Source organism: Tyto alba, unplaced genomic scaffold (genome assembly GCF_018691265.1).
Source record: "Tyto alba isolate M040663 unplaced genomic scaffold, T.alba_DEE_v4.0 Super-Scaffold_27, whole genome shotgun sequence".
In the NCBI taxonomy this organism is placed as follows: domain Eukaryota; kingdom Metazoa; phylum Chordata; class Aves; order Strigiformes; family Tytonidae; genus Tyto; species Tyto alba.
In genome coordinates, this window is record NW_024881301.1 from 20,139,880 (window position 1) to 20,154,828 (window position 14,949).

General features: G+C 38.9%; 1 protein-coding gene across 2 annotated transcripts in view; it reads left to right on the top strand.

The window, feature by feature from the left end:
- The window catches only part of ZNF407 (zinc finger protein 407), a 353,237-nt gene that overhangs the window by 133,399 nt on the left and 204,889 nt on the right, over positions 1-14,949 (top strand). For both annotated transcript variants that reach the window (XM_042798036.1, XM_042798037.1), the window contains one exon: positions 9,991-10,065. In XM_042798036.1, coding sequence (XP_042653970.1) covers positions 9,991-10,065 — 75 coding nt within the window. The remainder of the gene's footprint in view (positions 1-9,990; positions 10,066-14,949) is intronic.

Genomic DNA, 14,949 nt, shown 5'->3' on the forward strand with positions numbered 1-14,949 from the left:
CTTAAAAGAGGGATTGTGAGGGGACTTGCCAACTTCGGATGGCAAGATCTCTCCAAGCCAGCTTGAGTGGAACAGTGAAGGATGTTTTCTGTTTAATTTAGTTTGCTCTATTGTTGTAGCCAGGTCTCCTCTGCCAGAATATGTAACAGGAGATAATTGTGCTACTACTTTATGGCCACGTGGCTAATAATTCTTTGACATATTGAGGGACGCAGATTGGTGGAAGAAGGCAGCAAGAACAATGTGAGGGATGTCTCTCTCTTCTGGTTGATAGATGCAGGAATATGCAGGAACAACACAGTCGATTGATTGATAGTGTGCAACTCAACCATAATGATCTGTCTGATATAGCAGTAAATTATTCTTGAGATTGATGCAGGTCATTGAGCAGCACATTGACAATCCTGTTGTCTGTCATCCCATTCAAAGCAAGTCAGGAACAGTAGCTGCTGTGATACTCAAGTCTACCTTGGGTGCAAGCTGTGTACAGGTGTTCCACTAATATAAGTTGTTGTCTTCTCCCTTCATTTCTTTTTCATTGGGTACCTCAGCTTCATTGCTAGCTCATTATGAGTAACAGTAAAAATGAGATGAGGTGCTTTTAGAAGAGAAAGTCGTAGTCTTTGGTACTGATTATTTCATATTGACATAAAATTAATTTTTGAAAAAGCTGGGTTTTGAACTTCAGCAACAAAACCTCTCCATGGAAAAGTTGAAAAGATGATAAATAATTAAGAAACGTACCCGATTGTTGCATGGAAAATTATTAAAAAACCCCCAAACATAACACCTTTATACTTAAGGCAGAAAGGCTAATAATTCTCAGAAATTTAAAGCTTATGTTGTTTTTTAGGTTCTATGAATTACCATGATATTCTTGCTCTTGTACTCTGGTTCTTGTCTTGGTAGTGATTGCAAGGTTGTCCTCATTTATCTCTTTCAGTTTCTCTTTTCAAGAGAAAAAAAATTGCATTTTCCAGTCTTCCAAGTTGCTCACACTTGAAAATGAGGAGGAAGGAGCCATGTATGCCAAATTTATGCATTTTACTTTCCAGTTTAATTACGAGAGTTAGTGAGGGTGGAGTATAAAATAGCCATATCCTTCTTTAACACATGGAGTCAGCATGGAGTATAAGGCAGTGCGTCACACAACTCTCAACATTGCAGACTGAGTGATTACACATGACTTGTTAACCTTCCAAAATGTTTCTGATTTTTAATTTTTTTAAACTTAAGAATAATCATAACTGTTATCTGGAAGTAGTAAGACCTGTTTCATTTGGCTGCTAAATGAGTCAGCAGAAAACACCAGCTTTCCTGTGTAGGGTTCTAGGACTTTATGTCCTGTCACAGAGGGCATGAAGTTTTTCAGATATTTGGATGTTTTCCACACTAGACTTCGCCCTGCCAGATATTTACTTGAACCTGACATCTTGTCACAAAGGGCATGAAGCCTTTCAGACTACTGGATATCTTCCACACCAGGCTCTGCCCTGCCAGATACTTTCTTTTAAATTGACTCCCTTGCGCTCAGTCATGCAAGAGAGTTATCAGCGTCCCAGTCTGGACCCTTCAGAATCAGCAAACATCCATGAACGATGGACTTGAAGAAATTCCCAGGAATTCAGACTTTTGATGCATGGAAAAAAAGATTACTTGTTCATAGAAAACTATTGCTTTCTGGACAGTTCTGTGTTTTTCTCTATGCTCTTGTTCCTGAAGCTGACCTGCTGAATACAAAATCCTGACAGAGGTGAGATTTGGATAGCAACTCTTTATATAATTTTGAGACTAAGTATTTTTAAGTTTGTGTAGACTGTTTATGTACTATTTGACTAATTGCTGATTTATATATCTTATGTGTAGAACATGTACAAATCTAAAGCACATGCAAAAATCTGTAACTGCATATAGAAGTTTTATTGAACATTCTGAAATACGTGTGGGTCATGGTATTGCTTGAGAAACTTCACTATTTCTATCTCTTACTAACTGATATCCCTGATGGCATGACTCCATGTGAACTACTCATTCAGCTACAACAATTAAGTTTTGCGGTTTATTTCAAGACATAGTAAAGAACAAGAGCACTTCATCCAGGTAATAAGAACCACAGAGTCCATGTTGTTACGTAAAACGGATGTTAAACTAAAGTTACCAGGGGAGGGGAACCTCAATCCATCCCACTCCTACCAGCTTGGTGCCAGTGCAAGCAATAGATGCCCAAAGCCTGGAGAGGGGTCACAGGTCAGCAGGAGAGCACCTGAGGAGCAGCACAAAGGAATTCCAGCCAGTAAGTCACCTTCATCAGGGGCCCAACCTAAATGCCTCTGTGCACACACATATAGCATGGGGAATAAACAAGAGGAGCTAAGAGATGTGCACATGCCTACAGGCCTGTGATCTTATTGACATCACGGAGATGTGGCGAGATGGCTCCTGTGACTGGAGTGTTGGAATGGAAGGATACAGGCTCTTTAGGAAGAACAGGCAGGGGAGACGAGGAGAGGGGGGTCGCACTCTATGTCAGTGAGCAGCTGGAGTGCATGGAGCTCTGCCCAGGGATGGATGAGGAGTTGGCCAAGAGCTTACAGGTCAGGATTAAAGGCAAGCAGAGACAGGTGACGTTATAGTGGGAGTCTGCTACAGGCCGAGCTGATGAGGCCCTCTATGGACAGAGAGAAGCAGCCTCACGTTCACAAGCCCTGGTCCTCATGGGGGGCTGCAGCCACCCCAATATCCGTTGGAGGGACAACACAGCAGGGCACAAGCAATCCAGGAGGTTCCTGAAATGCAAAGATGATGTTAATCCTTCTCCAAGTGATAGAGGAGCCAATGAGGAGAGCGGCCATGCTGGACTTGATCTCACCAACAAGGAGGTGCTGGTGGGGAATGTGAAGCTCAAGGGCAGCCTTGGCTGCAGTGACCATGAAATGGTGGAGTTCAAGATCCTTAGGGCAGCAAGAAGGGCTAACTGCAAGCTCGCTACCCTGGACTTCAGAAGAGCAGATTTCTTCAGACTTCTTCAGGGATCTGCTTGGCAGAGTAGCATGCGCTAAAGCCTTGGAGGCAAGACAGGTCCAAGAAAGCTGATTAATATTCAAGGATCACCTCCTCCAAGCGCAGGAGTGATGCATCCTGACAAAGAGGAAGTTGAGTAAGAACTCCAGGAGGCCTGCATGGATGAACAAAGAGCTCTTGGATGAACTCAGACATAAAATGGAATCTTACAGAAGGTGGAAGCAAGGACAGCTAGCCTGGGAAGTATACAGAGAAATTGTCCGAGCAGCCAGGGATCAGGTTAGAAAAGCCAAAGGCCTCATAGAATTAAATCTGGCTAGTGAAGTCAAGGACAAGGAGAAAAGCTTGTATAAGTACATGAGTGTTAAAATGAAGACTAGGGAGAATGTGGGCCCTCTGCGGAAGGAAACGGGAGACCTGGTTACCCAGAATATGGAGAAGGCTGAGGTACTGAATGACTACTTTGCCTCAGTCTTCACCAGCAAGTGCTCCAGCCATACTGTCTGAGATGCGGAAGGCAAAGGCAGGGTCTGGGAGAATTAAGAACGTCCCACTGTTGAAGATCAGGTTTGAGACCACCTAAGGAACCTGAAGGTGCACAAGTCGTTGAGACCTGATGAGATGCATCCATGGGTCCTGAGGGAACTGACAGATGAAGTGGCTAAGCTGCTATCCCTCATAATTGAGAAGTCATGGTAGTGTAGTGAAGTTCCTGCTGACTGGAAAAGGGGAAACATAACCCCCATTTTTAAAAAAGGGAAAAAATAAAGATCTGGAGAACCACAGTCCAGTCAGTCTCACCTCTGTGCCTGACAAAATCATGGAGCAGATCCTCCTGGAAGCTATGCTAAGGCACATGGAAATTAAGGATTTGATTGGTGACAGCCAATATAGCTTCACTAAAGACAAATTGTGCCTGACAAATTTGATAACCTTGTACAATGGTGTTAAAACGTGACTGGATAAGGGAAGAGGAAGTGACATCATCTATCTAGACTTGTGCAAAGCATTTGACGCTGTCCCACACAACATCCCTGTCTGTAAATTGAAGAGATAGATTTGACAGATGGACCACTCAGTGGATAAAGAATTGACTGGATGGTTGCAATCAAAGAGTTGTGGTCAACAGCTTGACGTCCAAGTGGAGAGCAGTGACAAGTGGCGTTCCTCAGGGGTCGGTATTGGGACCAGTGCTGTTTAATATCTTTGTCAGTGACATGGCCAGTGGGATCGAGTGCACCCTCAGCAAGTTTGCTGATGACACCAAGCTGTGTGGTGCGGTGATGCACTGGAGGGAAGGGATGGCATCCAGAAGGAGCTTGGCAGGCTTGAAAGGTGGGTCTGTGCAAACCTCATGAAGTTCAGCATGGCCAAGTGCAAGGTCCTGCACATGGGCCAAGGCAATCCCAAGCACAAACACAGGGTGAGCGGTGGGTGGATTGAGAGCAGCCCTGTGGAGAAGGACTTGGGGGTGTTGGTGGATAAAAAACTGAGCCATCAATGTGCACTCACAGCCCAGAAAGCCAACTGTGTCCTGGGCTGCATCCAGAGCAGTGTGGGCAGCAGGTCGAGGGAGGGGATTCCGTCCCTTTAATGCACTCTTGTGAGACCCCAACTGGGGTACTGTGTCCAGCTGTGGGGCCCTCAGCAGAAGAAGGACACGGACCTGCTTGAGTGGGTTCAGAGGAGGCCACAAAGATGATCATGGAGCTGGAGCAGCTCCCCTGTGAGGCCAGGCTGAGAGAGTTGGGGTTGTTCAGCCTGGAGAAGAGAAGGCTCCGGGGAGACCTTAGAGCGGCCTTCTGGTACCTAAAGGGCACCTACATGAAAGCTGGGGAGGGACTTTTTACAAAGGCATGTAGTGATAGGACAAGGGGTAATGGCTTTAAACTGCAAGAGGTCAGATTTAGTTTAGATGTAAGGAAGTTCTTCCCTGTGTGGGTGGTGAGGCGCTGGCCCAGGGTGCCCAGAGCAGCTGTGGCTGCCCCCTCCCTGGAAGGGTTCAAGGCCAGGTTGGACGGGGCTGGGAGCAACCTGGGCTGGGGGAAGGGGGCCCTGCCCGGGGCAGGGGGGGTGGAACTGGATGACCTTTAAGGTCCCTTCCAACCCAAACTCTTCTATGATTTACTTTCCCAAATGTACTGTCCCCCTTCTTAGCATGATCCATGCAGCTTGCCTAGATTTCTCTGGTTTCTTGCCTCAAGCGAAGATACAAGGACAGAAATTCAAGTACAGATCATGGAAAACAAAACCTGATGCTGACAGGTTAATATATATTTCGTCATATTTTGTGATGTTGTATAATGGTTTTAAGAGATCCTTTTTCTTATTATTCCTTGAAGCTGTCAGATCTCCCAGGTAATTTATCCAATTGGTAAACAATTCTGTCCTTTCTGAGTGCCTGAAACATATGATAAAACCAAGCACTAAATACTAATAATTTTAAAATAATAATGTTCTCTTCAGCTTTTTTGTGGGGTTTTGTTTGTTTTTTAATAAAAGACTTTAAGGAGCTTTTTAAAACATCCTGTGTACTTGGTGCCTGCACATGTCATGCAGTAGCTTACCTGTATTCTCAGAGTTAAATTCATGGATAAATAGGATCTAGACAGCTTAAAGGAGATGTAAAGGATATTGAGAATATGAATAAGGTGTAGATATTCATTGTTATTCTCCTGGATTTTTCTGCCGTCATTGAACATTGTTGTCTGCAAGATAAATTCTCCAAGAGCAGTTGCAGAGAGCAATGTATCCACTAAGAAGTGATTTAAAATTGCTCTTCAACTGCTGGATACCTTGTTTGTAGAGTCCCACAAAAATAAATTGTTGTGCTGGTCCTCCTCAGCAGTTATGTGCAGTTACAAAATGACTGGTCTATTGACATGGCTCCAAGTGACTTTCTGGTAGGGGTAAGATGTAGCTTCTTCCCTGGAACTAGACCAAAGATGAGCACTTGGTAAACACTCAGGAAATAATGGATTTCATGACTTTGCAGTCCAGAATGCTTGTTTTGGTTTTGTGTGTGTGTGTGTATTTGTTTTTTTTTTACATGGCTTTTCACTAACACAGCGATGTACATGTTAGAAAGAAACGAGCTATTATAAATTCAAAACATAATAAAACTGAGAATCTTTTGCGCCCTCAAAACAAGATACTTCAAAGAGCACAATTCTCTCCCTGCAGAGAAAATGAGAGAACAGATAATACATGACAGATTATTCATATTCTTTGGGTACTGTAATGATAAACATTGTACATGCTGAAGAACTTGTATTACACTAGAATAAAAGTGGAAGTAAAGATTGTCCAATATGTTTCTTTATTCCCAGAATTAGAAGTCCCTTTGTTTCTTTTGTACATTAAAATGTGCTTTTATAACTGAAGACAAGTCTGTAGAGGCTCCTAAATCAGTTACAGACATTCTCCTAGTGAGTCCAAGTACTGTTTGAAGACTTCCATGGAATATGAGTGGACACGTTCCTAAAAGCCACAACTCTTCTAAACTGAAAACAGAATATTCTGCAAACTCATTTTGGGAAAGGTGCTCATATATTTATGTTTGGAAGTTATTTTTATTTATAGTTTATGTGCAAAAAATTGTCTGTAGGGAGTGTGGATGCTGTTCTGAAGCTCTGTATCATTTTTCAACTTGTCTTTAATTTATCCTGAAATTTGAACACAGAGTTTGTAAGACAGAGGATGTTGATAGTTTGGAGCCAGAGTAGTTTAAAATCACTAAAAATGTTAAGCCAACAGAATGCCACTGCAATCAAATGAAATACTACCTTTTTCCACTGCAAGAGGAGGCTTCTAAGAAGAGTCTTCCTAAAAAATGGAGGGAACTCCCAGTGGTCATGGCTTTGATATATAGGCTAGACATTTCTGCCTTTTGAGACCTGACTCACAGTAGAGCAGCTGGGCTGTGACTTCTTGTCTTCATGTGGGTTGGGGATGAGTATGTCCAGATCAGAATTTGTAAAACTGGTTCCAGGCATCTAGTCTGGCCTGGTTTGCATGTATTGGAAACAGTAGGTTATAACAATTACAGGTTTTTCCTGCTCCCTTTTGATGTGTTTCTGAAATCCATTAATTTCTAGCATTTGAACATTTCTATTTCCACTAGAATTAAAAAATTAGAAATGAGAACTTCAGTGAAGCCTGAATTGGTACCTACTGCAGCTGATGGAAAGATTCCCTTTGATTTGAAGATTTGTTAGAGTAACATATCCTGCAAGCTTTCACTCCTTGAGTCCTTACTGGTGCCAGCCAGACTTCCCTTAAGATTCATTTGAAAAGACCAAAGCTAAGTCATGTCATTTCAATTCTGGCAGTATTTTAGGAATAACTGATTTACCTCAGCAGAGGTAAATAGCATAGGTAAACCAATATTTTTTGACTTCTGAAACAGTAATTGCTTAGAAACCCAGAGTTAGTAAATGTACTGAAAACACTTTTTGTATTTGTGTTTTTTTTTTTTTTTTAAGCCAGCAAACACTGCTGCCAGCTCTCTCTTAAAATTACCTGCAGTATTTAGTAAGCAGAAATAAACGGTTCCCACGCTTGCATTTTTTTTTTTTTTTTAATATTTTTTTTTCCAGGTTGTCCTCAAACTCGGCATCTAAACCAAGATGTTTAGACTGCCTCAATTCTAATGAAAAAATTCCTTCATTTCAATAAGGGTTGTCTGCGTTGGCAATACTTTTTTTTTTTATCTCATTCTCAGTTTCTTGTGAAAATAGCAACTTTGCTTTTATTTTTAAGGCCTGATTCTGTAAGGTTGGGAGCTGTTCCTGAGCTATGCCGAGCACTCCAGGCTTTCATGGAGGCATTCTGCACTCCTCGAGTCTTAAGTCCTCAAGCCTTAGATTAAAAGCTTAAAATGTTAGTAGGTGCTGAGATGCTTATTGAGTCAGTCTTCATTTTATTTGTGCTGTGTAACAGCAGCAAAATGGTTACTCTGAACCTAAATACAACGGAGAGGAGGCAGCTAATGTAAGATTAATTGCTTTGCATTAGTAACAAGGCCTTTGTCTTGGATTTTGCAGAAAGGTATGTCTGTCTGTACCCCCTGCAGTTACGCGGTATAAGAAATGTTTAGCTTTTGTTTGGAAGCTTCCAACTACACAGGCTCAGAAGAAGGAAAAGCCAACTTCCATAGAAATAATGTGTAGCTGGTTGGGATCTTTATATTCCATGTAAATAGCAAAGTATGCCTTTATAACTTTGGTTGCACATTGCCCTTTCAGAGTAATATCTTTTAGTTTTATTTTTCTTTTAGAGGAGGGAGGGAATGGAGGTTTGTAGCAGGAAAGACAGGTATTACTAAATTAAAATCTGTTTGGTACCTTTCACAGCTGTGTGGAAATGGTTAGTATTTCTGCTGAAAAGCAAGGGCAGTATGTTTTGAATGCCTTGTGCTGTTACGAGAACAGATTTTTTTTATTTCGTTACAATTACTTTTCCCTATGTACAGTAATTCTGATGACACTTGCACAGTAATGATGGTAACAGTGTGATAGATTATTCACAGTTGTAATGATTATGATGCCATACTTATAGGTTGTGCAGGGAAAAGTATTTAAGATATTTTTAAATGTCTTTTTGTAAAAAATAAGGAAATGGCTATCATTTAAATAAAACAGAATTATATTCTTACACCTTAAGGGATGCATAGGAGAGATTCTCTGTAATAATGTGAAAGTGCCCAAAGTAGATCAGACATGGAGAAGCTACATTAACATATTTGTAAACGAAAAATACTGTCTCTTGGCTTTTGTGGCTCTTATACCCCATAGTGATAGTGTTTTACAGTCCTTCCATTGTCCATTACTGCAAACACGTCCAGATGAATTCAGCGTTTAATGTTAAAAATCTTATAACATGCCAGTTTGATTTGTAGCCCTTCATATCACGGAATGCTAATTAAAATCATATTTTTGCATATGTCATGCCTTTCATGTACATATGCAAATAGAGTCTATTGCCTTTCAGCTATTAGTAATTAACTTTATGAAGGACAGCTGTAATACATAATTAACAAAAATGTTTGCAAGCCCTTTTCACACTGAAAGTTGCAGCACTAAAATTTTTGCTTATCAAGAGAACCATTTTAGTTTGAAGCTTCAGACTGATATCTAAATTGTTTGAAGCAGTCACAAGACATAATTAAACTGATGTTATGGTCCTAGCAGAAGAATAATACTTGATAGACTCCTATCTGTTTCATTATATACGTCACCAAAATTAAAGTAAATTATCTGTGTTTTGTTTGGTAGAGACATAATGCTAGGTAGTATATATATTGTTGCTGCTGTTAATTGTTTGACAGTGAGTTGCCAGTTCGAGCAATATTCCTGCTCAAAGTGTATTCATGAACATGTGCTTCACCTTTTCCATCCTTTTTTTCACAAGGCTATACAATAACTGAAGCTATTAATTTGTTTCCTTGTATATTCTTTAAATAATTAATGAAATTAAGTTTGGCCAGAAATAAACTATGTTTAAAGCATCTGATCTTGCTGTATTTTTGTGTTACTCATTAAAAACAATGGAACTGCTTGAATGGAGAAGGGTTACAGGATGGGCCCATTAAGCTTAAATAAATTCAAAGGTGTAAATTGAACTGTACTAGTTTATCAAATGAAAAAATGTTGTTCAGGTAAAATAGACTAAGCTATCAGTATATTGTATAAGATGTTATAATTTGCAAAGGGAAGCAGAAACAGGGTTTCCATTCTTTAACTGGTGACGTATGGTCGTGATTACTTATTCATAAGAATAATAGCCGAATGACTGCAATCTGAAGAAAACCTGTTACAGAATGGACTCCTAGATTTCAATTGTAGTCTTTTGGGGGTTTTAAAAGTCCACCTTTAATAAAATATGCTCAAGGGTATGCTCAAAACAGAGAAGTACTATGTATTTAAAAAAAAAAAAAAAATCTTACTGGGTTTTCTGTTTGTTTGATAGGGTGGCGTTTGTGATGAAGAAGCATTTGAATACTCATTTACTGGGCAAGCATGGAGTTGGCACACCCAAAGAAAGGTAAACTGCCTTAAAATTCTTTCTCATTTTGCCTTGTACAGTAAGTGGAGAACTTATCTGGAATATTCAGCCTACCCAAAATGAAGTCACCTGGACTTCTAGCACTGCTCCAACTACAGAGGAAGTTAACATGCTTAAGTGCTTTGCCAGCACAGTGCTTATGACCTGTCTGTGGGTGTCAATAGAAAAATTGATGTACAAAGCAATTCTGTGTAAAAGATACAGGAATTGCACCTTTTTGGGTGTTTTTTTTTTTGACAGGTGATATTATTTTCTCAAAATTCCCATAGTTGTAACTGTTCCTCCAAGTACAAAAATAAAATTTTTTTTTTTTTTTCCTTGCTGGCCTTGATGCTCATAGGTTTATAAAATGACTTTGAGATTTATGTTGATCACTGAGGTCAAAACCACAGAGGAATCAAACAGAAAGTTTTCTCAGTGTTCCTCGGCAGGAACAGAGATCTGGTGTTTTGACTATTTTTTAAATGAAACGATTTATTTTTTTAATCTGTGTACAGTTACTAATTTTCAAACTTTTTTTTATGAGCTGGCTATTGTTTCTGTGGTTTAAAAAGTAACAGTGTTTTACAAACTAAATGGCACCACATTTGCAGATAAGCAGATTTTGCCTCAGATTTATTAGGCACACTGTGGCATAACTATTCTATTTCATTAATTTTTTTGGGCAACTAGAAATTTGATCATTTTTGGATAGCCAAAGATAACACATCCTCTTTCAGTCTGGGTGGGTGAAGGTGTGCTACCTGCAGGGTTCATTGCTGGATGCTTTATACTGTTTCAAGTATTACTGCCTTGTAACTCACTCTCCCGTTGTAGGCTTTCATAAATAAATAGTATTTTCTGGTTTTGATATGAAAGAAGGGGAAAATAAATGATAGCTAGGAGTTGTAGAACACTGCAAAACTCTTTCTGGATCGTGTTTATTTCTTGTTAAAGACACTGGAAATGGCAGTCAGTTAGACCATTTCCTCACAAGTTTGTCACACTTAAATCACCAAGTGATCTAAGAGTAGAGTTGGAAATTAACACACCACGTGCACCTTATGTTTGACTAAGCACCTATTTAAGTGGTGCTTATATTTTTAATGAGATTTCCTCTACAAAATGCTTAACCAGAATTTTCCTAACACGTGGTTATTTGAAGAGTTTTTGAGATGTTCTATTTCATCTAAAATATAGAATGAAGCATTGAAACAACAATTAGAGTTTCATCAAAGCAGATATATTAAAGTTTATGCTGGTTATCTTTTGTCATAGCACAACAATTACAAAATATGTTTTGCTCTGGTGGCTTATTTTGTAACTGGAAGCATTCAATACCAATGTGTTCCTTTACAATGGGGTACTTACTGTAAAATCATCATAAATACAACACAGAGATAACTTGCATTACCCTAGTGAATATGTGTGCAATAAAGGATACATACAATAGATTTCCAAATATAGTATCTTAGCCTGAGAGGCGTATTTTCAGTGATCATCATCTTGAAATGAATTCCTAAACAAGCAGGATGCTGTAATCTAAATCGGTTGTTGCTGGCTTTTGTTTGTGTGCTTCTTCTGAAAGCCTTCTGGCTGTTTCCATTTTCCCCATTTCTTCCCATATTACTCAAAGGCTTTCTGGCTGGCCTGCCAGCATGGCACAAAGAGAAGGAGGAGGAGGAGGAGGAGGAGGAGGAGGAGAAGGGGGGGGTCCCTCCCCTGCCACCCTCCGGCGTGGTGGCAGGTTCACAGCCCCTGCAGCCCCTGCTGCCCGAGGAGCAGGGAACCCAGCTAAGGCCTGCAACCTCCCTACCCCATCTGCTGGGGCAGCCTGTTGCAGCTTTACCCCCAGGCCAGCATAAACCAGTGATATTTGAGTGACTTCATACTCTCGTCTTTTGAAACTTCTTCATCCACCTTTTGAATATTTCCTATCTACAATACCTTTTTAGCTGGCATTTCAGCTTAACGTAAAGCAGCATCAAATAGTAGTGACAGAGCTACTACAAAAATAGGATTTTCTAGTAGCAGTCCCTCACTGGTGATGGTGGAGATTTAAGCCACGTGATCTAGTGCAGTAAATACCAGACCACTGTTGCTTTCCTTTCCACCTTTCCCTTCCTATTATGAGAGAGTTTGATGCCTTTTAATGGCTTTAGGAACCAAAGAAATCCTTCTTCAGCATGTTTAACCATCACTTTGGGTATAAACATATTATAAATTGAGTTATGTGGTTTTTCTTACCTATTTAAAACATTAATGCCTTGATTTTAATTTTGCAAGCTTGCTATTTTTTAATTTCTCTAGGACAATATAATCAGTTTATTCTTTATGTTTTGAATTTGATTCTGCCCTCTGATACATTGCATATTATAGCAATACTAATAGAAGCTAGCTAAATAGGCTGTGACAATTAAATTAATAATGCATTTTATTTGCAAGTGTTTAGTCTTCATGGTTTGACTGATATATGCAAAGATGGTAATTTATTAAAAGTAAATTCATGTAATTGTACTTCAGAATTTGATGGACCAAAAAAAGTTGTCAGCATGACTATCATCAAAAACAGAAAATTGAAATAACTTTAAAAGGGTGCTTGAAAAAAAAGTTACAACCTATACACCCAGAAAAATTGGTGTCCATTTAACAAACTTCTCAGAAAGGAATTTCTGGTGACAAACATTGAGATAGTTCTGAGAGGGACAGGAAAAATACATTTACAATTTCGTATGTGCCTTACTCTCTCTAGCTTTCCATAACCCGTAACTATTGCTTTTTTGTATGTACAAAAGGGGTGGTGTTATGGAGGCTGTGAAAGTTTTTGCACGTGCAGATACAGAAAACAAATATAATTCATAATAAGCTTGCTACTCGAGCATCTTTCATTTCGAGGTTTTTGGGGTTTTTTTGGAAGACAAAATTGATTGAAGGGGGAAAATACTGTGCAGTTGAAAATCATGGAAGTTTAAAAAAATAGCTTGGTAGTAAAATGTCTGCATATTTCAGCCACCAAGAAACTCTACTGCCCAGTCCATTATGATCATTACCATTTAATAGCTAAATCAAGAGAGGAATGTTTTAACACAAAAATTCCTCTAAGGTATTTTTTCCTGTTATTGGAACTGTGATACTGATTTATTGTCAACTTGAACGTGTCTCAAAACTGGCATGTTATCTGCTAAGTCCAAGGCCAGTACATATTTGGTACTTCAGTGTCAGTAATCTTCATGGGACCTATAACTATATCTTATTGGCAGGATAAATCTTTGGCTACACCTTTATTGTGTCTAGGAGACAATGTGGTTGAGAACAAGGTGAATGCATCAGGAGTGTTAATGGTGCCAGGTTCTAATTTCTGTTTCATTGTTATTTTACTTAGGTGTAAATTGTGGCAAAACACAGAATGACCAGAAAAGTTTCATTATTGAGTATAAAATACATACATACATACACACACATAAAAATACAAGCAAGAAAATAAAAATAAAATCACCAGGTCATTCATCAGTGAGTCTGAATTTTGCCACAATTAAGCACAACTCTGGATTTAGAAATTTTTTATGCGAAGAATCAATTTGACTATTGTTTAGAGATTTTTTTTTTTTTAGGACACCATTAGTACTGTACAACATGCATTTTATAGTATATAAGACTTTGTTAAGTAGAATTCTATCTGATAAATCTTCTTTAAACTATTTTTTTTTAATATAAGTTTACCACAGAAAGGCTTGTACTGACAGTTGTTTAACTACCTGATCTGAATTTTAAATGATGAGTTGTTTCTGAACTATCTTTCTGCATACGAGTAATCCCATTGAGTCAAACAGGATCATTCATATAGATGAAGTTACTTGGAGCACAAACACTTGATGAACTGGAATCTGAGTTACAAAATATTTTCTGTAAAGGTAAATAATATTATGTTTGATTTTTATAAGGTTGTTCTGGCCTTTTTTCATGTGCTTCAAAAATGGGATCAATGTAGCACTGTAAGCTAGTAACATCGTATAAAGATCATATGATTTTCAAATGATCTTAATTGATTGGAAAAGCTGTGTAATGATTTTAACTTGACAGCAAAAACTGTGAATAAATACCTATTACTATGTAATAGCAGCCTAAATATATTTGGGATGCTTTTTAAAATAATGTTGGAAGATAGCGTACTTCTAAAATTTGTCTATTTTTTACACAACTGCTTTGCAACAAAAAGAGGAATTTCCTAGGTGCCTGTTGTTCAGTGTGCTTGCATAAACCCATGTGGATTTTGGAATATCGAATGCTACTAATGTGTGGTGTAAATACTGTAAAATATACAAGACTGCATGGTATGTCATTGGAAGGCATTGTTGAGGGCTGAAAGAAAAGGAACCAGGTTTTTGCTGAATGGGGGGTCTGATGTTCTGTATATGCTTTAGAAAACAGTTTTGTAATGAATTGCATTATGCTGATACTTCCATTTTGAATGTAAAACTAGAAGGGAATGAAGGCCTTCAGACCAACCCTGTTCCATTTAATTGAACTGTTAATCCCTCTTCTGAAGCATTTTTCTTTCAGTAGAGAAATTTCTGATAGTTAATATCTGATATGTCTGTTTGGTATACTATTACCCTGTAATTGCAAAGTAAGAAGATCCAATTGATGTTACAGCAATTCTTGGGAAAACAAGTCGCAAAATTCACAGAGCAGTGTGTCATAAATGCATTTGTGTATGCAATAATCTTGTAATAACTTACTCATGTTCTGAAAGAGTGAGTTCTGTGACTGTTTCTCAGAAGGATTTCCAGTTAGAGGTGTTGGTAGTACATAGGGATACATGTAATCACTGGAGGGTAATCTGCTGTGCCTGGCCATCAAGCCTCGTCAGCACCTTTTCCTGCT